The following is a 24,375-nucleotide window of genomic DNA, read 5'->3' as shown; positions in this document are numbered from 1 at the left end:
TCAATGGTGTGATAACTCATACAGAGGAGACAACTGGTCTTTTCAGTAGAAATAGCTGTAGCAACTGTGGGTGAAACAGCCTATGATCTGCCTCTTCATATACAGAACAAACGGCCAGAATTCTGTGAAAAGATGCTGGTCAAATGCTCTGTGAAAATGTTGGTGAACCATCTGCCAGATACACTGTGAAAATACTGGTGAACTATCTACCAGAAATGCTGTGAAAATGTTGGTTTGAACTATCTAGCCAGAAACTGTAAGACTGTGGCTGAGCTATCCGGGGCTCCAAGACGATACTGAGTGGATTAACATGAGTGTCCTCAGACTCACAAGTGCAGTATCTTTAAGAGACCGGAGCTGTGCTAAGGGACAAACCAAACAAAATAAAAAGAGCCGGAAGAGTCTACTTACTACCAGAGAACTAGAACAGTCCAGCTGAGAAGGATGAACTGCAGCAAATCCACACTGGAATTGATCTAGTGTAAAATTACCTTGGTGTGCATTCAAAACTTACAGATATTTAAATAGGAGAACAAATCCATATACATAAAAGCCTGCTTATCCTCAGGGCGATTATACTGCTCGGGAAAGAAGGTAATTTCCTCCCACACAGGTACACGTACTTAAAATGTCCATTACAACCAGTGTGTAGGAGCTGGAGAAATGGCTCAATGGTTGAGAGCCTCTGTCCTTACCTGTTTAATAAATGGTTTAATAACGCATACAAAAGAGACAACTAGTCTTTTAGTTGCCACCTGGATGTGCCCCTGAATTTGGTTCTTAGGACCCACATAGTAAGATTCACAATGGCCCATAACTCCAGCTTCAGGAGATCCAACACCCTCTTCTGGCCTCTTTGGGTACACACACACACACACACACACACACACACACCTCTCACTCACACAGACAGACACCCTTTCACGTAGATAAAAATGACAAAGATAAATCTTAAAAACAAAAGCAGCAATGTTCTGGAGCCCATTAACATCCCAACACGTTGTGTCGGGGCTCACGAGGCCCCACCCCTAGCTGAGGAACTGTTGTCCTAAAAGCTGCTAGGGAACGGTGGGGGGAGAGGGGGTTCTTCAATGACGTCATCCTCTGGTAAATCGGTCATACCTCAGTAAATAAACCAAAACTCATGTTCATGCAAGTAGACCTAAGTCAATTCAGTGGGTCATAAACAGAAAATACATGCAAGTCAGAGAGATGGGGACTTGATAAGAAGAGGGGGTCCAGAGGGAGTGGGGGGGAAGAAGAGAGGAAAACAGGCATGATTACGATGAAAGTGCACTATGTGCACATATGAAGTTATCAAAAAATTAATTAAAATATTTAAAAGGGATGGGACGTACTGATCCCAGCTCTTGGGAAGCCAAGGCAGGAGTTCCCAGGCAGCCTAGACCACATGACAAGACTTTGTCTCCAACAGAATTATTAATGACAGATCAGGTGAGAGAGGGCATGATGTGCGAAGTGGTCTTTGCTATCGGGAGGCTGTTTGTGTGTTTGTATGTATAGTGATGGGTTGCACTCATGACAACGGTTTTTACAGCTGCATTTAATCTGCCAAGCAGAAAATGTAAATGTTACCATGCTGTGTAAGGACAAGTGAGACTGGGGGGCCCGGTGCTTTCTTCTTCCTGTTTTTCATCTACTTAGGAATAAGATGTTTATTATTCCTTAAACTAAAGGATGTTCTTTCTTAAGACACGAGCTGCAATCCCCAGCACTACAAAAGAATGTTCTATGTGACCAAATCCCTCAGTGATAAAGGAAAACCACAATTCTTAACTGTTTCCAAGCACCTGAATATTTGACCTTGAACTTACGGTCCTACCCCTTCTGCAGCCCAAGTGCTGGGACCAGAGGCGGACACAGCCATTCCTGTTTTACGATCTTTTAAAATAGAAAGAGGAAAGGACTGTCCCTCTACACACACACACACACACACACACACACACACACACTAGCAGGAGAAGTCCCAGTGCTTGTAGTTGTCAGGATGGAGACTGCTGTGTTACCTGTGCGCTGGTCCAGGTAGGGACTGCAGGGCACTCCCCATTGTGAAGTGGGAACTGGCCCTGAAGGAAGCCACCATTAGCAGTGTGGGTCAGGAAATCCACATGCCTCCAAGACCGCGCTAGTAACGTCAGTGAAGTGAGGCAGGTGAGGATGAAGCACAAGTCACCCCTCCCCTTAACTCTAAAGGAAAGATAATGTGAATGACAGGGTGGTAACAAAATAGCCTTCGTGACTCTGCCAATAACGAGAGGCAGGCCTTGAACCCCAGCCCCTTCAACAAGGGAAGCAGGCATTACATCAAGCCTCCACTGAAGAGGAAAATCCAGATTTCCATATGAAATTCCCCAGTCTTTCTGACCAAGGAGAGGGTTAGTAAATACTTCTGTGTCTACGGAGTGCGTTGCTATGAGTTTGGCACCTAAGATCCTAGGAGGGCTTGCTATTTCCTGATTTGGTTGGCTGCTTCTGACGCCCTGGGCGATCATCCAGGCCAGGTATGAGGAAAGAGACAGGTGGTTCTGCGTGGGCGCCGCCTCGTGGGGGGAGCTCAGGAGCGCGCTGGTCGCTGGAAAGGGAGTGGGAACCTTGAGCTGTCAAGTCCCAGAATTAAAGAAAATCGCTGTGTGTGGTCAGGTGAGCCGGATCTCCCCGGCTGGGTGGGGGTGGGGTAGAAGGCTAAAAGTGCAGGATTCTGCTAGGTAGCCTCTGGGAGCCTAAGGGCAGCTGATTTAAGGCTCTCATCAACCTGGGCAAGGACTGCGAGGAAGACCCTACACTGACTGCCTCACCAGGTGCAAGCAAGGCTAAATTCAGGACTCCTGCATACGTACTAAGGGGCCCTTAGGAGAGAGAGACTCCGGGGCAGGCGCTGTACCCCTTCGCCTCTCCTCCGAAGCTGTTGCCATGGCCACAGGGGACTTTTGATGTGAAGCGCAATCACCCCCTCCTCTTTCTCCCTCCTCCTGCCCCCCCCCAAGCTCGCCTTCAAGATGACGTCACAGACGTCCGTCTCCCTGACAGGCCACCTGTAGGCTGGCCTCGGCTTTAAAGCTGCTGTGCCCCTGTCCCCCCGAAGTCCAGCGAGCGACCGCCATATCCACGCTTGGGAGAATGCTGCGACTCCAGACCTACCTACCTCCCCTCAGCGTAAACACTGCGGCGGACAGGACAGACGACCCGAGTTAGGCAAGTACCCACCGAAGTCTCCACCACCGAGCATCCTCCTTACCCACCCAGTCCCCGCGCACCCACGCTTTGACTCCGGGATGAAGGGGGTTTCTTCCCGATAGAAGTAGAGAGCAGAGGCTTTCCCCTACGGCCGTCTCAATCCCAGCCAGTGTTCCTGTCCAGTCCCTTCACCTGGTCAAGGGTTGAGATTGGAGGAGCAGCCAACCCCAAGTCCCAACCGGATTCGCAAGGTCGAGCCCCGGGGCTGCCCTGGAGGGGAGGAGAGGGGGCGGCTCGGCTCTAGCTACGGCTTCTCCCTTCCTCCAAAACGGAGGGCTGGGAAAGCGGCTCCGAAGCTCACACTGAGCTCTCTGGCCACCTGGAGTAAAAGGGTTGCGTGAGGGCGAAGCCCCGCGCTGCCGCCGGGTCTTCCGCGCCTTTCCATCAGACCGTAGGTGTAGCTGACCTGTTGCCTGCGGGAAAGCGTCCCACAAGATCCGAGCGCCAGGAGTCCTCGCGGGAGTCAGAGGTGATTCTGCTGGGGAGCAACCCGAGAGTCCAGGGCCCACAGAAGGAAAACATACAGCACAGGGAAAGGCAGCGGGTAACCATCCCAAAGCAGCCAACCCCACTTCCTACCCTCTAGCCCTGGGAAGGGAAGGGAGAGGCTTCGAGGGGTTGTGGGGGCTGGGGAAGCATGTCCTGAAAAGGTGAACAACGGCAGATATAACCCAGTCTCGCCTTCTCACTTTCAGGGTCCCTGTCTGAAGGTCAGGATCTGGCTACTTAAGGTCCCTGTGGTCGCTTCCTGAGGATCCCGGCTTCAGCACCAGAAGCTGGACAGCACCTGGTCCGCACAGCGCCAAGGGTCGGTTCCCACGCTCTGCTCAACATGTCGGGCACGTGCCCACACTCCCACAAAGTCCATTCAGAAGAGACCAAGAGGTGAGACGTAGTTTGTAGAGGAAGTGTGTGTGTGTGTGGGGGGGGGGGGGAGTTGGCTTTCTCATTTCTCCAAGGATTCGAGTGCCTAAGGAATTCTATGTCGCCTTCACAGGGTCTGGTAGGGTCCCTGGGCACTAGTATTGTATAAAAAATCACCACATTTGAGTCTGTCTTCTCCCTAAACATTACTGGGAGTAAATGGAAAGGGAAAAAAACCATGAAGTTGGAGAGAAAAGATATTAAGACTATGGTAGGAAATAGCACATAATACATTGTGTCTGGGTGCCCAAAATGAACATCCAGGTACACATTTTTTTTTTCAATCTGAAGAAGCCCTAAGGGCCTTTGTAGAGGAGCACAGATGATTGTTTTGCCAGAGAGGAAAAAGCCAGGGAGGGGGAGAGGCTGTCACAAAAGGGCTAATGGAGTTGGGGGAGGAGAAGAGCACAGCGGACAGGACGCCAGCTCGAGTGTGGTTACCAAGCAACCACCCGCAGCCCCTGCTTCCTGTTGCCTTGGTAACAGTGAATGGAGGGGCTTTGGCTACTGTTTATCTGTGAGCACCTTGATTCTCTAAATTAAATATCTCCTGGTAGCCCCGCCTCAGCCTGGGCTGCGTGGGAGTCCATTCCCATGTACTGCTCGCTGTAATCACCAGTGAGGACACCCTAGAAGGTGATTTTCCCCCCTTAAGTCAAGGAGGTAAGACCCATGAAATCCTTCCCGCCTGTACCCCAGCCCACTTCAGAGATGTAATAAGAACCTGCCCAGTCATTTTCTTGGGATTTACATTTTAGGGTCCTCTCATTTATCCCTTTATACTAGAGGAACTGATCTCTTCTAACCTGCCCCCCCCCACGCACACACATACCCTTTCCTCTGTAAGTGATGAACAAGAGAGATGCAAGGATATTGCTTAAGTGCATCTGCAGTAGATACAATTGGGTCGGCAGCCCCCTCCTATTCTTTACATGGGACATGGGTCTGGATTGCCTCATCCCGAACATCACACAGAGTGTAGCGAGGTAGGCATGCCTCCCCCTTAGCATTTAGCCTCTTGTACGGCAGCACTGGATTCTTCAAAAGTCTTCCCTGCTTTTTTCCTCCTCTGCATTGGCTTCCTTAAAGCCCACACTTGCAGACTCGATCCTCTGGCCCTTTCCCCTGTCCTTGGACCGGCAAACACTAACTCTGCTTTCCACCCCCTCAACATTACTTGTCTGCACTCATCTGGAACACGTGGGTGAGAAATCATCCTGCCCACAGACTCTCAAAGGTAGCCTTCTTGGGGCCCGAAGGGAAAAAGGAAATGCCTAGGAAGGCACCCAAGTGACCTGTTGTAGGCATTGGTTCATCTGGTGGTTCTCATTAAGAAAGAGCAGTCGTTTCCACACTGCTGTCACCTGGTGACACAGATGGAGGGGAACCCTCCCGTCTCGGGCAGTAACTCCCAGGATGCCTCACACCAACAAATGCAATACTTCCATCCCCCCATTATTGCTCATACAGTTTTATAAAGAGCCATTCTAAGTCCAGTCTATGTTTTAGTCCTCACTCCCCCAAAAGCCCATTTAGATAGTATAGGGGGCATTTACATCAAAATGCCTTTCTCTTCCATGTTACTATAGATTTTTTTTTTTTTACACCAAACCAGACAGCTGGTCTGCTTTTTTTCAGTTTTCTGCTCAGGGAACTGTCTTTCTTTTACTAGTTCTCTGGGTCAGCTATCACTGACCACATCAGTGATGTCCCATGGCAACAGTAGTCTTTTTACTTAAAAAAAATTATTATTCTTTTTTTCTTATATCTTTATGGACAAAGGATTTACTTTCCTTTCAAGATGATAACTTAGACCTTCTTGGCCAGAAAGGAAAGCCAGTCTTTCATTGGTTGGCATGTGTTACTTTGTCGACCAATAAGAGGATGCCATTTATCCTTTACTGGCTAGCTGAGAGAGCAGGGTACCCAAAATGACTGGATCTGCCTTGGTTTTTACCCAGGAGCAATGGATGGGTTCTGAACCTAGGATCAAGGTTTTGCTTTACCCGATTCAGACTGTACTTGATTTACAAGAATTAAGTTTCCCACTTAGCTACTGGTGGCTCACTCAAACATATCACAGAATACATTGCTCTGTATTTTCCCGTTTTGTGATGCATCATAAATATATTTCTAAGCCAGTACAGGTTATTTCTAGCATAGGTACACAAGGGGCACAGGGATCTGAGATCTCTAGGAATACAGATTTGGTCCTTAAGTGTGAGGGAGGGATTTGTGAAAATTTGGAGGGAACAGGATGGAGAAGAAGAGGCGGAATGCAGCCTCATCTGCGATGGGCAGGCATCTCTGCATTTGGGACTCACTCTGCTCAGCCTTGCGCTCCAGGGTGGTTTTACTTTTGCACTTTGACAGCTTCTCAGCTACTCTTTCAGTGTGAGAACTGGGAGGAATTGTGACAACGATTCCAATACGGTAGAAGAGCGAACCGACCACTGCCCAGGAAGGCTCCTGGCAGGTAGGTGGTGAGGGTCCCTGGAACTATCCCTGTTTTCTTCTTCTCTGTTCCAAGCCCTGAAATGCTGATGCGGACTTGCACTTCTCAGGAAAGAAGGCGGGTCAGGGGAGCCCACTGAAGGTCCCCTTCATCTTGGACAAGCACCTTGATGACAGCTCGGAGGATGCCTGAACGTGAGTACAGACTCAGTTTGTCTCTCCTTGGTTCTTGGGAGTAGTCAGACACCTGACCAGGATTTTGCCCCTGCCCCATCCTGAATTCAATTGGGACCATGCGCTCCAGGGCAAATTAAAGACTCTGATTCCTCAGAGGTTAGCTGTGCTCGAAGCAGAGGCTCAAGAATTGATCTTTCAGGACAGTATCGAGAAAAGCCCCCTGATTTCTCTGTGAGAAGGGTAGTTCAAGTCCTGTACCCACCCCCACCTTCGGGCTCTTCCCCCATATCTAAAGCTTCATAGTCTCCAGCCTGCTTCACAAAAGATACATGAAGGCTCAATTAATTGTTACCATGGTTACATGGAGTGGCCATACTGAGGATTCCTATCACCCATTACTGTCATGAGGTAAAAGAGAGGAGGGGTTTGGGGATCGTTGTCATGGAGGAAACCATGGAAACCAGGGTTGCTAAGGGGACAACTCTAAATTCAGAGGAAAGAAGTGAGAAGTGGGGAGTGACAGTGGGCTCAAGGGCAGGTCACTTTTTCACGATGCAATCCTCTCAGACTATGGCAATGGTTTGGGTACCTCTCATCTTCCTCCAACTCAGAGAGTGACTGGAGTTTAAGAATTTCAGAGATGGAGGGGGGAGGACTTTGGACTTTCCACAGGGCAGGGAACCCTGACTGCTCTTCAGACTGGAGAGGGACAGGGAGAGGAGTGGGGGGAGGGGAGAGGGGGAGGGAAATGGGAGGCTGGGAGGAGGCGGAAATTTTTTTTCAATAAAAAAAATAAAAATGAAAAAATAAAGAAAGAAAGAAAAGAAAAATATGTTTGAACCATCAAAAAAAAAAAAAGAATTTCAGAGAACCTGAACACCATCAGGCCAACCATTCTCACTAGATCTATCAGGAGAAAGGCAATAGCAATGGGTTGGTCCCACTCACAGTTCTGCTGCCTCTGGACTCTGCCTCTTTGCCACTGTTTCACCAGGCTGGTTAGTAAGAGCCCCCACTCCCTTGGGGAGCTTAGGGTAGGGCAGTGACTCAGTTGGTGGCTTTTGAGTCTGGGGTTCTCAAATCCAGGTCTGCAAAGTGGTATACAGATCGCTTCTCTCTGAAGTTCTCTGTCCTGTCCTTTAACAGATCTCTTATCACCTGAAGGTCATTCAGAAGGTCCCGAAGAAAGTTGCACATTCTCCAGAGATACTGTAAGTATCAACTTTTCCTACCACCTGCTCACTGCTCAGCAGTCCAGTTAGATTTGTTTGCTCTTTAGCGTGTGCTGAGGTCTCCAAACCTCAGAGCAGTCCTGCTTTAGGACTGGGGTCATGCCTTGCATCCTCCACAAGGAACGCCTTGGGGTTCAGTCAGGTCTGTGTAGATCTGTGCCCTGTCCCAAGCTCTGGACTCTGAAGGGGTTGAACAGAAAGGCCTTCTCCAAACATTCTCACCCCATCTGTCAGTGAATTTTCTCCATGTCCAGGCAAGCCCTTCCCCAGGCTAGATGAACAGAACAAATCAAAGAATGGAGGAGGGGTGGGGCAAAAAGGAAGAGCTAGCAATTAAAAGGCAAAAGAATTAAAAGCACCAATCGGGAAGGGTAATAATCCTTCAGCTGCTGCAGAGATACAATTAGGGCCGTGCGCTTTTGGAGTTGCCAGGATATTGTGGCTTTTTCTAATTAGGGAGCGGATGTACCCTGCCCGTGCAATTAGAGGCTGGCTCAGCAGTGGAGGCCTCGCCTACTTTCTATCAGCAAGAGAAATTAACCAACCATACAGCCTGCTTCCCCTGCCCGCTAGCCCCACTTCACTCTGAGTTGTGGCTCATGAGCACTGGGACGATGTTCATCTTAGGCTCTCGGGAACCCTTGAGAAGGGGAGAAGAGGACTGGGGTAGGCACGACTTGGAGCTCTTTCTTTTTCTCCTTTCTCTGTACAGGCTTTTATGATACTTGAAGAAAATATGGAGACGAGCTGCCCACCAGCATCCCGTGAGAAATAAGATTTCCCTATGATTAGAGGAAGTGTCTTCACTGTGGAAAATAGCGCACTCCAGAGGGAGAAAAAAAAAGTAGAGAAATTATTTTTTCCCCCATTTGGAGCTAGAGACTCTGGGGAGTTCTGGGAGGGCGGGGAGGTATGCCTGGGTAGGTGGGCAGTGTCATGGAGAACATAGGGACCGTGGGAGTGGAGGGAAAAAAGCTGGCCTTAACTACAGGAGTGTCCAGCTGCTGATGACAGGTGGTGGGGTCAAGCCCAGAGGAGGCGGTCAGCAAGGCCATGGACCGGCCAGCCCCGTATGGAAGACTAGTGATTTTGTTGTTGTCTCTCTATGCTCAACAACAAGTCCCAGTCTACCACATGGTGCTGGTCCTCTCGGCAGCTTTGGGGAGGTGGGGAACCCCGTTTCTGGATGCATTTTCTCTACCTCCTCTGTTCCCTAGCAAACACCTCCAGAAACCACCGAAATATTCCTGTAATGCCGCGACTGATGACACCTCAGAGGGACACCTCCAGAAACAAGGACATGGTACCTAGAGTGGGACAGGGGACAGGATGCCTGTCCTCGGGGGATGGTGAGCTGCTCTGCATCCACAAACCCTTCTGGGCTTATTCATTCACCTTATAAACTCCACCTTGGTGAGAGGCACCCCCGGGGCCAACACACAGGGCTTGCAGAGGGCAGATGACCGTGTATACCAGCACAAGTGCATGCGCTCCTAACCTAGGAGTCCGGGAGATTATTCCCTTGTGGGCAAATGTGCCACGCAATCCCGACTGGTCCAGAAAGTCTGTGCCTGCCTTTGGGAAGTGATGATACAGGAAGAACTTTTTCAATGCTAATAAATGGAATTTTGGAAGCTCTGTCCCCTGTCTTTCCTTGGATGACACCTCAATGTCAAAAGTAGTCATTTTTTCAAGAACGTGGTGGCACATGCCTTTGATTCCAGTTCTCAGAAAGCAGAGACTAGGCTGGGCTACACAGTAACCATCTATCTCAAAAGGAAACAAATAAGTGAAGGACCAAAGAAAGCCTTCCCTGTCCTCCATCTTCTTTCTGGATGTCTCTTAGCCCAGGCTGGCCTTCAATTACCTTGGTAGCCGAGAATGATCTTGAACTCCTGATCCTCCTGCTTCTTCCCCCTGAGTGCTAGAATCATAGGCGTGTGCAACCATGCTTGGTTTATGCAATGTTGGGGCACAAACCCGAGGCTTCACACAAAAGAAGCAAGCACTCTACCCGTACTTTGATTCTTCCACCACCACCCCCCTTTTTTTTTGCTTTCTCTTCTTTTCCTCCTCTCCTGCTCTTTGCCCTCCATCCTTCCCCCTCCCTCCTTCCTGACATTCACTCATTCATTCTTTTGCTGTACTAGAGACGGAACCTAGGGTCCCGTGCCTGTTAAGCAAGTGCTGTACCCCTGTGCTACACCCCAGCTCCTCCCTTTCTTGACGCCCCTGTCTGGAGGCCACAGTGCCCTAATGTGGGCCCCAAGTCCTGATGTCGACACCCTAGGTGGAAACAAGTTTCTCAGCAAACAAGCTCAAGTCCCTTTCATGCTGAGCCACACTGTCGTCCCCAACCCGTGAAGCAGAGTGGGGTGCAGCACCTTGCACTGAGAGTGGCCAGTCGCCTTTAGAAATCATGACCTATAACCTTCGGCTAAGCGCAGCTCAAGGGGGCCGTCTACCACTTGGAAGCCGTTGTGGCCTTTGAAAAAGGCACTTAGCCTCTCTGAACCACGTCACTTCACCCCCGTTGCCACCGCCCCTCCTCCAAGTGGCTCTTTATAATTTTCAGCCTCTCGAGTTTCTCCTTGCTCCAACCCTGCCAGTAGGCAGCCAGTCCTATTGAAAATCTCATTCACACTCAAGAAGGCTACAAATTGGGTCACTCAGCAGGTGTCCGTCCTGCTAGCAGCGGGGCAGTGAGGACCTGCTTGCACTGGGGAGAGGTAAAAGAGAGGGCGTGCCGAGTTGGCAAGACGAAAGGAGGGGAGTGGAGCCTCTCCCCAGAAGCCCTCCGCATCGAGGGGTGGCACGGGAGATGAGAAGGGTTCCATCTTGTGTTCAGGAAGACAGACTTTAGGAAGGGGAAGGAAGTGAGGTATATCTCTGATCTGAGAGCTGGATAAGACCCACCCTACGGGTGTGGAGCACAGTCCTGGCTCTGAAATCAAACTCCTCCGGATCAACACTCCTTCCTCTGCTTTCATGCTGTGTGACTTCGAGATAGGCACCTGCCATTCTGAGCTTCAGATGTAATTGATCCCATCTATCTGGGTGGTTATGATAATTAGGCAAGGGGTGAGGTTTCATACCACGGGATGGCATTTGGGTCTCTTTCCTCCTCACCAGCCTCGGTCACCGTCTTTTACTTTGAAGCCGGAATTAGTGAGAATCACGTCTTTCTACGAGCCTCCCTTGCCGTGTAGCGTTATCAGTTCATTTAATATTAATCTTACCCATCCCCAGGGCAACATCTTGTCTATTTCAAGCCAATCGATACATAATAAAAAAAATATGGAGTTTGATCAAACCTCTCATTTTAAAAACACAAATCAAGGTTTAGACAGGTGACAACGTGCCTCTCAAGTTACTTGGCAAAATAGATAATTCTTTGCTAAGATAAGGTGACCTTTTAGGAACTCTACAACACAAAGGGGTCTGTGGCTTCAAGGGTCAGAACCTCTGGTAAGATTGCGTACGTTTGCTTTAATACACAGGGCTGCAGCGCTCTCTGCTGGTCTCTGGGTACACGCTCTTCAGCGGCCGTTCTCGGTGGGCCAAGTCAAAGACTCCAGACCTTGTTAAGTCAGAATCTTGGGCTGTGACCCAAAATGTCGGTAGTTTACCAAGCTCTCCAGAATCAGACGGAACTGAGGACTACTGTTTTAAGGATTAATTTGATATGTGGAGATGTGGCTTAGCAAGCAACAATGGGGAATAGAATTCTCCAGATGGAAACACCCCAGTCTTGCATAATCAAAAGTAAAGTGTAGTATTAACCTAGGCCTGGGTGCTGCACCTTCTCAGGAGCTGGGAGAACATAATAGCACCACAAATGTCTAGGTCCAAAGTCCGGCTCAGCCGCCGTTGCGTTTGGAGTGCTGTTGGAAGGGGAAGCCGTGTGGGCAGACTCAGTGAATGATTTACATATGAACCCTTGAACTTGGTCCCGCTTCGGGATCACTAAGCTGCCTGTTAGCCTGGAGACAGGTTGCTGGGCTGGTGTGTGGCTCAGCGGTGAAGGACTTGCCTAATATGTGCTAAGGCCCCATGTTCTATCCATGGCAACACTCACAAATTGCTAGGTCCCACCCCCTTGTTTCTCATTCGGTGAGGCCAAGCACTTCCCAGGTAATGCCCGTGTCTCTGGCATATAAAGAACCACCTCTTTGAAAGCCTGTCAATCAGATGAGCATCCGCTTTCAGATCTGCACCCAGTTCAGCATCAAGGGCATCCCCACAGCACCTGCAGCTGCCCTCAGAACGGGTACACGTGGCAGGCAGGATAGCACATTTGTGCATAATAATTTGCAAAAGCAAAGTATCAATTCTCGCCAGGTGGGGGTGGCCCAAGCCTTTAATCCCAGCGCTCGGGAGGCAAAGACTGGCAGAACTATATTTCCAGGACAGTCAGGGCTACACAGAGAAACACTTTATTGGAAAATGAACAAACCAAACCAAACCAAAACAAAACAAATCAAGTCTTACATCCCAAATGCTTCTCTTCTCCCACTTCACTTGCCAAATAGTTAAAGGTAACGAAGCTGGGCAGTGGTGGCACACGCCTTCAATCCCAGCACTCAGGAGGCAGAGGCAGGCGGATCTCTGTGAGTTCGAGGACAGGTTGGTCTACAAGAGCTAGTTCCAGGACAGGCTCCAAAGCTACAGAGAAACCCTGTAACAAAAACAAAACAAAAACGGTAACCTTGAACTTCTGATCCTCCTACCTCCACCTCCCAAGCACTGTGACAGCAGACAGAGGTTCACCACCGCACTTGGTTTACCCGGTGTGGCGATCAAACTGTGCTTCCTGATTGAAAGGATGAAGAGGGAGGGGTTCCTAGAGGTGGGACTTGAGCAGAGCCCAACTCACGAAGTTTCTGTTCTGAAAAAGCCCTAATCCTTTTGGACAGAGAACAGATGTTTTCACTCTAGGTTTGGGAAAGTGAACGTAGAGGCTTCCCTTGGGAAGTGAGGATGGGTCTTGCCATCCACAGTCAAAACAACTGTCCCGAATGTCTGGAACCTCCATTTCTTTTGTTTGCTAATATTTCTATCATAAACAAGTAGTCACAAAGGATGCACAGAAATATTGACATCTTAAAAACAGTTTTTAGGCCAGCATGATCGCTCAGCCGGTAAATGAGCTTGAGCTTGCTGGCATCCTTGACAACCCAAGTTCAACACCCAGGACCCTCATGATAGAAGGAGACCTAAACGCACACACACACACACACATGCGAACACACACTGTAAAATATGAATGTTGGAGATAGAGCAGGTTGGTAGAGTGCTTGCGTACAGGAAGTTATGGGTCCCACCCCCGGCATCTTACACCTGAGTGTGGCAGTACATGCTTATAATTTTAGCACTTGGAAGGTGGAGATAAATTCAACATCTACCGGGCAATGGTGATGCATGTTTTTAATTCCAGCACTCCAGAGACAGAGACAGGTGGATCCCCGTGAGTTCGAGGCCAGCCTGGTCTACAGAGGGAGTCCCAGAACAGGCTCTAAAGCAACAGAGAAACCCTGTCTTGAAACACAAAAACAACAAAAAAGTTCAAGGTCGTCCATGGCTATGGAGCAAGTTGGAGGCCAACCTGGGCTACATGAGACTCTTAAAAATACAGGCTGGTGAGATGGTTCAAGGGGTAAAGGTGCTTGCTGCAGGAGTTGGGTCCCCAGAACCCACCTGGAGGAGGAGAGAACAAACTCCCGCAGGTTGTCTTCTGATCTCCACACCCACTCCGTGGCATGTTCATACCTACATAGACACAGAATAAATGTATTGAAAACAAAAGGCAAAATATTTTCCCAAATCAACAAAACCCAACATTGGCATGTAAGTGCAAACAAACCTCCATAGTATAGCCATTTTGATTTTAACTTTGCCAGTTGTTTTTTGTTTTGTTTTGTTTTGTTTTTGAGAAGACTCCCTTGTAACCTAGGTGTTTTTCAACTTGCTATGTAGCCCAGGATGACCTTGTACCCCTCACCCTTTGCTCTCGCCTCCCAAGTGTTGGGGTAACAGGCATGTGCCACCACTACCCAGTATTTTATCTTTAGAGACAGTGCCTCCGTCTGTAGGCAGAGCTGGCTTTCATGTTCATCACATCCTCAATTTTTAGAAGCACATGAAAAGACTCTTGGAAAGGTAAGCTGGGTGTGGGGGCAAGCGGTTGGAATCCTAACACTGGGATGTGGGAGGCAAGAGGATCAGAAGTTCAAATTTATTCTCGGCTACACAGAAAATGCGGGGACATTAAATCAACTTGATGCAAGGGGGAAAAGAAAATGTGGGGGCAGCCTGAGCTACATGAGACCCTGTCTCAAAAAAATCAAATCAAATAAATATTGAAGTTGAAATATAGATAAATGAATTGGAAAATCATTGCAGAAGAAGCAAGCCTGATTTTTCAAGTTTATCATATACTGTATATTATTATTAAAGTATTTTTTTTAAAAAGGATTTTATTTACAATGTATACAATGTTTTGTCTGCATATATGCCTGCAGGCCAGAAGATGGCGCCAGATCTCATTAAAGATAGTTGTGAGCCACCTTGTGGTTGCTGTGAACTGAACTCAGGATCTCTGAAAGAGCAGTCTATTTTATTACATTATTTTATATTTTATTTTGGGGTGGGGGGGTTAAGCCAGGGTTTCTCTGTGTAGCCCCGGCTGTTCTCGAACTAGGTCTGTAGACCAGGCTGTCCTGGAATTCACAGAGATCCACCTGCCTCTGCCTCCCGAGTGCTGGGATAAAGGCGTGCGCCACCACCACCCTGCGTACACTGTTAATATTTCACCGGATTCTCAGAACCCAGAGGCGGGACGGGCTGCAGGTCCCCCTAGGCAGACGTGGGTGTAGTGCGTGTGTCACTAGATCTTAAAAGGCTGAATATCACTGGGCATCCGATCAGAAACCGGACGCCTTCCCGGGCGTCAGTGACAAAGAATGCATGTGTCATTTGGTCTCTTGCAAATCTCCGAACACCGCCCTCTCCCCGCACAAGCTCCTCCCCTTCTGGTCTAGCACACCCACTTAAGACAGACCAATCAGAAGAGGCCTTAGGCGGGCGCTACGGCCCAGGGAACCAATAGACAGGCAGCAGAAGCCGGGCTTGTCCGGGCAAGCAGCGGGTCTTGCCGGCAGGGATTCCACGTGTAGGCCGGGAAACGCGGCCGGGTCTTCAGGTAAGCTGGGGGTCTGCCGTGGGGGATCCCGGGCCGCCTGTTCCTGTCACCAGTCGCCTGCCGCTCTCAGGCCGGGGCGGAGCAGTGTGCAGCCAGGCCGGCGTGCGGCCGGCCTCACGCGATCCCGGCCTGGCTTGGGGGCTGTGGGCCTGCGGAGGGGGCGGTGCTGGCGAGGAGAGTAAACCGGACGGCACAACGTCTGGGGAGCACGGGGCTCTCCTCGCACTTTTTCTTTTATTTTTATTTTTTCCTTGGTCTGGTAAGCTTTTGGATAGCACCAGGAACCTTATTGCGCCTGACTTTCCCAAATCGGGGTGATGATTATCAGTATCGTGAACTGAGGATAGGGTCTTGGGTCCTGTCCTTAACCTTTGCCTTATACCTATTCCAAACTCGCTGTTAGTTGTTAAGGGACAGTGACTTCCCGAGGTCGTCTGGTTAGTTCGTGCTAGAACAGGGTCTCGACCGGCCCTCTGATAGACATCTGGTCTACCAGCAGGCAGGTGGCCCTTAGACTTTGCAGGTCCTTGGGAGCCGTTTCATCTGGAGTCCTTTAGGACCAGGGACCGTCACCGGAAAGCTGAGTGCCTACCTTATTGACTCTTGACCAGAGTTAAGGTGGGAAAACTTGGTGCCTGCCCTTGCCGACAGGGCTGTGGCCTCTACTTCACTCCAGCTAAATTGAGCTCCATTTAGGGGCTGCCAGCCGTAGAAGTGGGTTCCCTTGGTAATTGTTGGTCTCCATAGGGCCAGAGACGGTAGGAAATGACTGCTCTTATCTCATCAAATACAAGGCCGCACAGACGACTTCTCGAGGGACCCTAATTTTAGCTTCTTTCAAACCTTGCCAGCAGGGAAAGTCTGTCCTCCCCCAATGTCCATGATCAGCAGGGCCAGCGCAGGTCTTGTAGGCCGGTTTTCCTCCCACTGCTGTGCCAAGGCAAATTGAGATGCAGTTAAGTTTGTGGATAGGAGGGAGTTGCTGACAACCTCTTTTGCAAAGACGGGGTGCTCTTTTGGAGACCGGAGGAGAAGGCTGAGAGCAGGTGAGTCAGCAAGAGTCACTGAGTCTCCCCCTGGCTAAGTGGGTCAGTACTCCTCACACAGATGCTGGCATCAGCAAACACAGCGCTCCCCTCCGCTTTGGCTTCCTACTCCTGTGCCACTCCTACCCAGGCTCCCAGTCTGATCTCATCCTCCAGTGAGGTAGCTGTGACATCCCCCTAAAGCCTTCCCATGACTCCCTCTCCTTGTCTTACTGAGCTCAGCCTGTGTCCCTTGAAGTGGCTCACCGTGCCCATCCACCTGTCTCCACACCCCCTGCTACCTCGCTGCTCACAGGCTGCACCCGATACTTGACCCTCTCTCCCCTGGCTCTTGGCTTTGTGTCTGCCTGTTGCTTCTTTTTTCTGAGCAGCCCCTCCCTCTCTGGGCTGCCTGGGAAATCCATCTGCAATCCCGCAGCATCCCCTCTAATTGCCAGGCTCTCCTTAACTCTGTGCTTCTTCCTGTTTGGGTGCCTGCCTAGCTTCTCAGTTTCCCTTCCCGTCCCTCCCTTTGCTCTGTGGTTCCAAGGACGTTGAGCTCTGTGGTACCCCCAGACCAGACAACTGGGAGACCCAGCTTGGGCTTCTGAAGATAGTCTTCCTTCAGAGAAGGAGAGCGGACACAGGAGGGCTCTGCAGCTTGCTGCCATGAGGGACCCATGATGAAGACCACCTGTTTCTTTGCTCCCCTGATAGACAGTTAATGTCCTAGATCAGTGCTACTGGTCCAGTTACTGGTCCAGCTGGGTGTCTCGGGCCTCCCTCACTTGACCAACAGACACCAGGCTGAGTACACCAGCCTGGGTAAGGGTGGCTCGTGGAAGGATCACAAAGGTCAGAGGCAGAAGATGAAGTGGTACAGAGGAAGCTGTGATCCATCTTATACTTTATAGTGTGACCTGGTGACCTCAGGTGGCCCCTCTGCCCGAGCACCAGGTTATTCCTCTGACAAGCCTTCATCCTTGGTGTCTCTGCTGCCCCCTCCCTCTTCCCCGTGGGGTTACTGTTTCCCTTGTACACGGAAGTGACTTCTAGGAACCATCCGCAGGCCCTTAGTCTTGTTTCTCCTTCTCGTGCTTCTAACCAGCTCTCAGCACACCATCGGCTGCATCTCTGTGTCTCCAGGCAAACCAGGCTTCCCGGCCCAGCATCCAGCACAGTTGGGTCCCCAGAGAACCTCCTGGCTACTCTGGGAGATGCAGGGGTTCCAGAGCTGCAGCTGGGTCAGCAGGCCTTGGAGGGGTGTCTGTTGGGAGTGGCAGCTAGTCCAGATGGAGGCAGCTCTGGCCTAATGATAGCTGACTGCCCAGTGTAGGACAGAGAATTGGCCTCGCTGGAGGAAGGGGCAGAGAGCTAGCTATGGAGCCTTACTGTGTGTGGGGTGGATGTATGTCAGACCCGGGGGGGGGGGCACTGCAGTTTATAGAGACCTAGGTTAAGCCTTGCTCTGCAAATTTCAGCTTTGGGGATTTCAGATGAGTGACTTTAGCTGGAATCGGTCGCTGTAACCTTTGCTTTCCTGTAGCTATCCTAACAGTCTGGTAAGCTACCGCTTTTAGAGGCGAGCTTCAGCGTGGACTCTGGATTCCTAACAGCCTTTAACCAAGTTCCTCAGCTCCCAGGCCTCATTTCTCTTGTGCAAAATAAGGGCGGTAGTACTTGGTGATATCAGTGGGAGGTGGAATGACTCCACGTGGCATTTGCAGAAGGCATGTATGGTATGTGCGGTGTTCACGTGCAGTTCTTAGTAAAGGTGTCTGAGTTTCCATCAGGTGCTTGAGCTGCAAATATCACAAGATGAGAGGCAGTGTGGCCTGGCGTCCTCCTCCCAGCCCCTCTACCTATGTGATCTCTCTCCAGCCCACTGCCCTGTTGGAAAATAGCCTCCAGGGCTCCTCTTGCCTCTAGCTGTGAGCTGCCTGGCATGGTGTTGGGAGAAGCACCTGAGTCTGCTCAGTGTCCATCCCTCACCGGCTTGAATACCAAGGATGTGGTTCGGAAAAGGCACAAGAGGAGAAGCCGGCAGCACCAGCGGTTCATGGCCCGCAAAGCCTTGCTACAGGAGCAGGAGCTGTCAAACATGGCCCCAGGATCCTGCCCTCCACCCTCCCTGTCACAGACACCAGCAGACACAGAGGCTTCGGGCAGCAGAAGGCAGCGTCCCAAGGCCAGGTCTAGCAGCAAAAGGCCTATTCCTAGAGAAGCCCCAGGACCTGGGCCCAGCAAGTGTGTCGCCATTGACTGTGAGATGGTGGGGACAGGCCCCCATGGGCGTGTGAGTGAGCTGGCCCGCTGCTCTGTGGTGAGTTACAACGGTGATGTTCTCTACGACAAGTACGTCCGACCTGAGATGCCCATTGTGGACTACCGTACCCGCTGGAGCGGCATCACCCGCCAGCACATGCGCAAGGCCATCCCCTTCCAGGTGGCCCAGAAAGAGGTGAGGGCTCTGGGGTCTTGTTCCACCAGAATGACAGGTTGGGTAGTGAAGCCCTGATTTAAGTCGCCACCGAGGAGTGTGGGGCCCTGCAAAATCATTTCAGCAAACACCCAGTTCCTTTTCCAGAGACTGGGTTATTAAAATGCAGGTGCTGCCTCTGCAGGGCTGCCAGGCGAGGCAGGGAGCAGCTGCTAGGAAGGCTTTGGGACAGGGAAAGGCACAACAACTCACAAAATGTTTGGAGGCCGTAAAATTTCCCTATAGTCCGGTCTCATTCAAGGGCCGCTGTTTTTGCCCATCTCCTTATGACTTCTCAGTGCTTGGGAAAATGATTACTAGTCGGGGGATCCCACTGATATACTAGGAATCTGAAAGGCACGTGACCTCAGGAACCGTTAAAGCCTTGTAAGTAGACTGGGATCTTTGCCCCAGGGTCGTTTATGAAGACTGCTCTAATATGGTTGTCTAAAATCATAGCTAAGATGGGCATAGTGACACACGCCTTTAATCCTAGCTCTAGAGAGGCAGAGGCAGGCTGACCTCTTTGAGTTCAAGGCCAGCTTGGTCTATGAAGTGAGTTCTAGGACAGCTAGAGCTATACAGAGAAATCCTGTATTGAAAAAAAAATTATGCTAAGCAAGCTTGCCCCATAAATAAGCCACAGGGTTAATTAATCAACAGAACCATGCCTAGAATTATATTAATAGTTAGTGTGATTATATGCAAATATATTATAAATAATACATATATTAATGTATTAAAGATGTATTTATAAGGCACAACACTCAAAAGACTTGATGCTGCCACGGAAACGAAGTGAGACCTAATTAAAATGGCACTACAGTTTCGCCTATGGTTAGGAAATGCAGGGGACACCAGTAATGAGACCCATGACTAGGAAAGGCCTGAAGCTTGCTGTGGCAGCAGGGGCGGGAGGAGGCTGGGGCTGTGGGACGTGGGGGTGGAGGTCCTGAGTCTGACACTCTGTTAGACTACCGTGGCTCAGCACCAGGCAAGCAGACAGTTGCTGGCAGATGTTTGAGATTTGTAGTGCTATGTGCTCTTGGTTTTACTCAGCTGGCAGCAGCTCTCTGCAGTCATGCAGTGTTTCTTCAGGGGTAAAATTATGCAGAAATAAAGGTGAAATTACACTCTCAGGTTGTACCCTGTCACAGTTGTATTAGAACAAAACTACTTTTTATTGGGATTAGGACAGTTTGGGAAATACTGATAAACCTCATCTTGTGACCTTTGTCACAGTGTACCGACTACTTTTGTTAGCTTGACATAAGCAAAGTCATTTGGGAAGCATGAACTCAAATTGAGAAAATGCCCCCACCAGATTGGCCTGTGAGCAAGCCTGTGCTACATTTTCTTGATTGATGATATTCTGTGGGAGGGCCCAGCCCACTGTGGGCAGTGCTACCCTAGGCTTGTGGTCCTGGGTGTATAAGAAAGCAGGCTGAGCAAGCCAGTAAGCGGCACGTCTCCATGGCCTCTGCAGCAGCTCCTGCCATTGAGTTCCTTCCTGTCCTGACCTCCCTCAGTGATGGATTGCGGTACGGAACTGGAAGATGAAATAAACCCTTTCCTTCCCAAGTTGTTTTGGTGTTTTATTACAGCAGTAGAAACCCTAAGTTAGATTTGTTCCATGATGCCCTAAGCATTGCTTCGGAAAGACTTGATCATGACTAGAAGCAGTAGGAACGTAAGTCCATGTGAGCCCTCTAACTCTGATCCCTGCCGTCCAGGTTTGTAGTTGGTGGAGATCCTCAGATCCACTTGGGAGATAGGTTTGATCTCCGTCCCACTTGAAGAGGCTGGGGGTGATCCCAACCAAAAACCTAAATGTGTCTTACTCATCTGCCACAAAAGCTGGGTCCCATGCTAACAGGGGTGGGCTGTGGAAGGCTAACAGCTGATGATGGGAGTTAGCAGGCCTTTTGCCCTGTTTCCCTGAGTGTGAGGAAGGTGCTGGGCAGGGAGGAACAGGATGTGCTCAAACAGAGCTGCAGAGCAGGTTTAGAGGGTACAGGAGGAGGAGCCAGTGCCCACAGGAGCAAGGAACAAGGGCTTCTGTTTAACTGTGTATCTGCCGGGCCGGGCGCGGTTCTGTTGGTTTCATTCAACAGGTCTTTATTGTTCCGAAAATAAGTTGGCTGGGAGGCTGAGGTAGGAGGATTGATGTTGTAGCTTGGACTGCTGAGTGAGAGCCTTGTCTCCAAAGGACCGGCCCAACCAACAAAAGCAAATCAGTAAATGCTGTGCTCCCGTGAGTAGCACTGGTCAAGCCAGATGGAACTAACTGCAGGGGTGGGGGTGATGTGGCTAGATCATCCCAAGAGCTAACTGTGAAAGCCAGATCCATACTTAGAAAGTGTAGATAGCTTAAAAGAAGGACCAGGGCTCCTTCCTAGGTTGATGAGAATCATGGAAGCCCCTCCAAGGAAGGCTGATGAGCTGAGACCTGAGGGGGTGAGAGGCTTTGCAGCCAAGAAGCACCTGTGCCAGTGGAAGCCGCTGGGATCTCTCGACTTGATGACTTGAAAGCTGGCTCACATCCATGGCTTTCCTTTGACCCTCAAAACTGTCCCCTGGAGTGCTGGGATAGTATCCCTTTTGCTAAGGCACATTGGTATTCAAACTTGGGGCATCACGGTCAATTTGGGTGCCTAGACTCTCCCCTCCCTCACTGCTGCCTTCCTGTAGAGGGGTCCATGCCCAGTGCTAAGGGAGCTCAGGCGTATCTCCTTCCTGACAAGGGCTGCCTCCTCTCCTCACAGATCCTCAAGCTCCTGAAGGGCAAGGTGGTGGTGGGGCACGCGCTGCACAATGACTTCCAGGCCCTCAAGTATGTTCATCCTCGGAGCCAAACCCGGGATACCACTTACGTCCCAAACCTGCTCAGTCATCCCAGCTCCCACACCCGAGCTCGGGTCTCCCTTAAGGACCTGGCCCTGCACCTGCTCCACAAGAAGATCCAGGTATGTGGTGCCGAATCTCTTGGGAGAGGGAGTGGCTCATCTGACTGTCATAGCTGCTAAACTGGGGATAGGGTTGTGGACCATCGCTTACATACAAGCCACACCGGTGTAGCCCCTTCCTTTCCTGTGTGAATTCCCTAGTGATTATCGGGTTTTTCTAGGCTCATCTCTTTAAGTCTTAGCCCACCTGACTCCTGGATATATCCTGTATAGCCTATATCCCATAGGATGTGTTCTGACTCACACTTAGATCAAGGGGCCTGTGACTCTGTTGGGTTTTGATATCCATCTTCTAACTTAATGAGCAGGAATTTTTTTTTAATGTGTATTGGTGTTTGACCTGCATGTGACTGTCTATGTCCCACACGCGTGGCTTGCTTTTGGGGGCTAGAAGAGGGCATCACATCCTCTGGGACTGGAGTTATCGACAGTTGTGAGTTGCCATATAGGTGCTAGGAATTGAGCCTCGGTTCTAGGGATGAGCAGCCAGTGTTCATTCTCATATAGCCACTGTGCATTCTCTCCAGCCCCAACATAAAGGGAGGGTTATTTTGGTTCATGGTTTACCCGGTCCACGTGCTAAGGCAGAACCTCATGGTGGTGGGAGCATGTGCAGTTATATACCCCACAGTGACTAGGAAACAGAGAGAAATAGAGACAGAATACTCTCAAGTTCATTCTCTGGTGATCTGTTTCCTTAAACTAAGACCCACCTCAGAGTTTCTAATGTCTTTCAGAATAGAACCGTCAGCTGGGGAACAAGCCCACAACACAGGAGCCTTTGGGATATAGTTCGTTTCTAAATCGTAATAGCCTCCATCCTGGGATGTGTGCTCTTGACCCTTAGAAGCCGGCTTTGCTTTTGCGTTATGGTCAGGCCCATTTCAGCACCTAGTGATGTCTTCTGCTCCTGTCCACAGGTAGGACATCAGGGACACTCATCTGTGGAAGATGCCATGACAGCCATGGAGCTCTACAAGCTAGTAGAGGTGCAGTGGGAACAGCAAGAGGCCGACAATGCCAAGGCCCAACCCGAGGACGGGGCACCCGACAGCAGCACTGACGTAGAGCAATACATGGAGGACCAGTACTGGCCTGACGAGCTGGCCTAGAGCACCAGTGGAGACATAAGGGAGTGAGAGGATGGAGCCTGCGGGTGGCGGATGGGGCAGGAAGCCAGGAGTGGTCCCTCTAGGCAGACCTGGGAGACGGGGTCAGGGCACTCAACTGTCCACATGCGGGTTCACAGCACCTGGTATCTAAGGGATACTTTTCTTCAATCCCTGTGGTTCTACAAAGGACACTAGCGTTGTAGTGCCCAGGAGGTACAGGGAAAGTGCCACAGGACTGTCCAAGGCTGTCCCTGGCTCCCTGAGCCAAGTCTGGGCTCACTGCTCTGCTGTTCTGGCATACAGTGTCTCCCTGGGGGTGCTGGGTGCTGTGGGTGTCCTGGAGCTCCCTCTCCCCCTCTGGCAGGGTGAAGTTCTGCTGCTGTTGCCACCTCTCCTCTACAGATATGTTTAGAATCATAGTAACTTAAATAGTTAAGAAAGCCCTTTAAAGAAGACACCCGTTCCCTGTCCCTGACTTTCTTAGATGTCCTATGTCCTAAGGGTAACTTTAGGGGACTAGTAAGCAAGGGTTCAGATCACACCATTCCCTGACAAAGCCTCGTTAGGCAAGCCTGTGGCATCCCGTTGAGCCTGTTTTCCCCTGTAAAGTGGGGGAGCGCGATAGAACCTACCTCATGGGTATTGAGGTACTTTGTGTGCGTCCTCGTGCTGAAAGAAAATTGTCTCTATTCCAGCCACTGCCTGGTTTCCCAGCCGCTGTGGCCCAGGCAGGATTCTGGCTTGGCTTTTCCAGCAGGTGAGGTGGAGCCAGGGCCCGGGCACTGCAGGAGTTTAGAGTTGTCTGCAGGTCTTGCTTCATAGCAGCATCCTGCCCGCTGTGGTATTTGGGAAAGTGACAACAGTGACACAGGGTCAGAAAGGAAGAGACACTACCGAGACCACACTTGACTGCTGTCAGCCAAGGCCCTCATTGCACAAAACCTTAGTCATGGATTGTTTGCTGCCAGCTCCTCCCTGCCAGGGGAAGAGAGGGAGCTGACCCATTCATCACCACTTCTGGCCTGGCGCCAGGGGCAAGCTCTGGTTTCCTTAAAAAGCAGCAACTTGTGCCAACCTTACTGCTGGGTGAATCTTGATGGCTTCATTTGCAGGTTGAAGGGTGGTAGGATGGATAGCCTGTGTACCGGGAGGAGCCTCCTTGTTCATGTGGGATCATTAATGCGGGAATAAAACTCGCCTGGACAAGTGACTGATGTGGTCCTCTCTAAAAGTCAGGCTGGGCGGAAGGGGGGTTGGCTGAGGGGTGGGGAGGGCTAGAGCCCCGAGTTTTGCCAGGTGCCTGTCTTAAGGTGGCATCTTTCAGAAAGGTACGCGTTAGATCTAAAGCAGCTTCCGGCTTCCTTTTGGAGTTGCCCTGTTACACAGCACATGATCTAATTTGATCTCTCCCCAAAGCTGTGTTCTCACATTATAATTGGGGGATTTTTGTTTGCTGTTGGAAAAGGATCTCATGATAGAGCCCACGCTGCCTATGACTCCTTGTGGAGCTCAGGCAATCCTCCAGCCTCAGCCCATGCAGTCAGTGCTGG

General features: G+C 50.4%; 1 protein-coding gene across 2 annotated transcripts; it reads left to right on the top strand.

Annotated features, from left to right (window-relative positions):
• The first annotated feature begins 15,121 nt into the window (after nucleotides 1-15,121).
• On the top strand, nucleotides 15,122-24,035 carry Aen (apoptosis enhancing nuclease). Of its 2 annotated transcripts, none has more exons than XM_041658691.1 (4): nucleotides 15,122-15,243; nucleotides 18,150-18,729; nucleotides 21,513-21,713; nucleotides 22,634-24,035. In XM_041658691.1, the coding sequence occupies exons 2-4, from the start codon at nucleotides 18,214-18,216 to the stop codon at nucleotides 22,823-22,825; spliced, it is 909 nt and encodes a 302-aa protein (XP_041514625.1). In that variant the 5' UTR covers nucleotides 15,122-15,243; nucleotides 18,150-18,213; the 3' UTR covers nucleotides 22,826-24,035. The 2 variants fall into 2 exon arrangements, with proteins under 2 accessions (XP_041514625.1, XP_041514633.1); XM_041658699.1 differs by lacking the exon at nucleotides 15,122-15,243 and adding an exon at nucleotides 16,095-16,289.
• Nucleotides 24,036-24,375: the final 340 nt, after the last annotated feature.

This window comes from Microtus oregoni, unplaced genomic scaffold, assembly GCF_018167655.1.
Source record: "Microtus oregoni isolate MIOR12 unplaced genomic scaffold, Mior012 000000F_ref0000247, whole genome shotgun sequence".
Lineage (NCBI taxonomy): Eukaryota > Metazoa > Chordata > Mammalia > Rodentia > Cricetidae > Microtus > Microtus oregoni.
Note: the sequence above shows the minus strand (reverse complement) of the source record. Positions and strands in the feature narration are given on the sequence as shown.

Bases quoted from the DNA above. Each gene is read 5' to 3' on its own strand.
- Aen (XM_041658691.1), top strand. From the start codon at position 18,214: ATGGTGTTGGGAGAAGCACCTGAGTCTGCTCAGTGTCCATCCCTCACC. The intron at 18,730-21,512 runs GTGAGGGCTCTG...CTCTCCTCACAG, and splicing joins TCCAGGTGGCCCAGAAAGAG to ATCCTCAAGCTCCTGAAGGG. The intron at 21,714-22,633 runs GTATGTGGTGCC...TCCTGTCCACAG, and splicing joins TGCTCCACAAGAAGATCCAG to GTAGGACATCAGGGACACTC.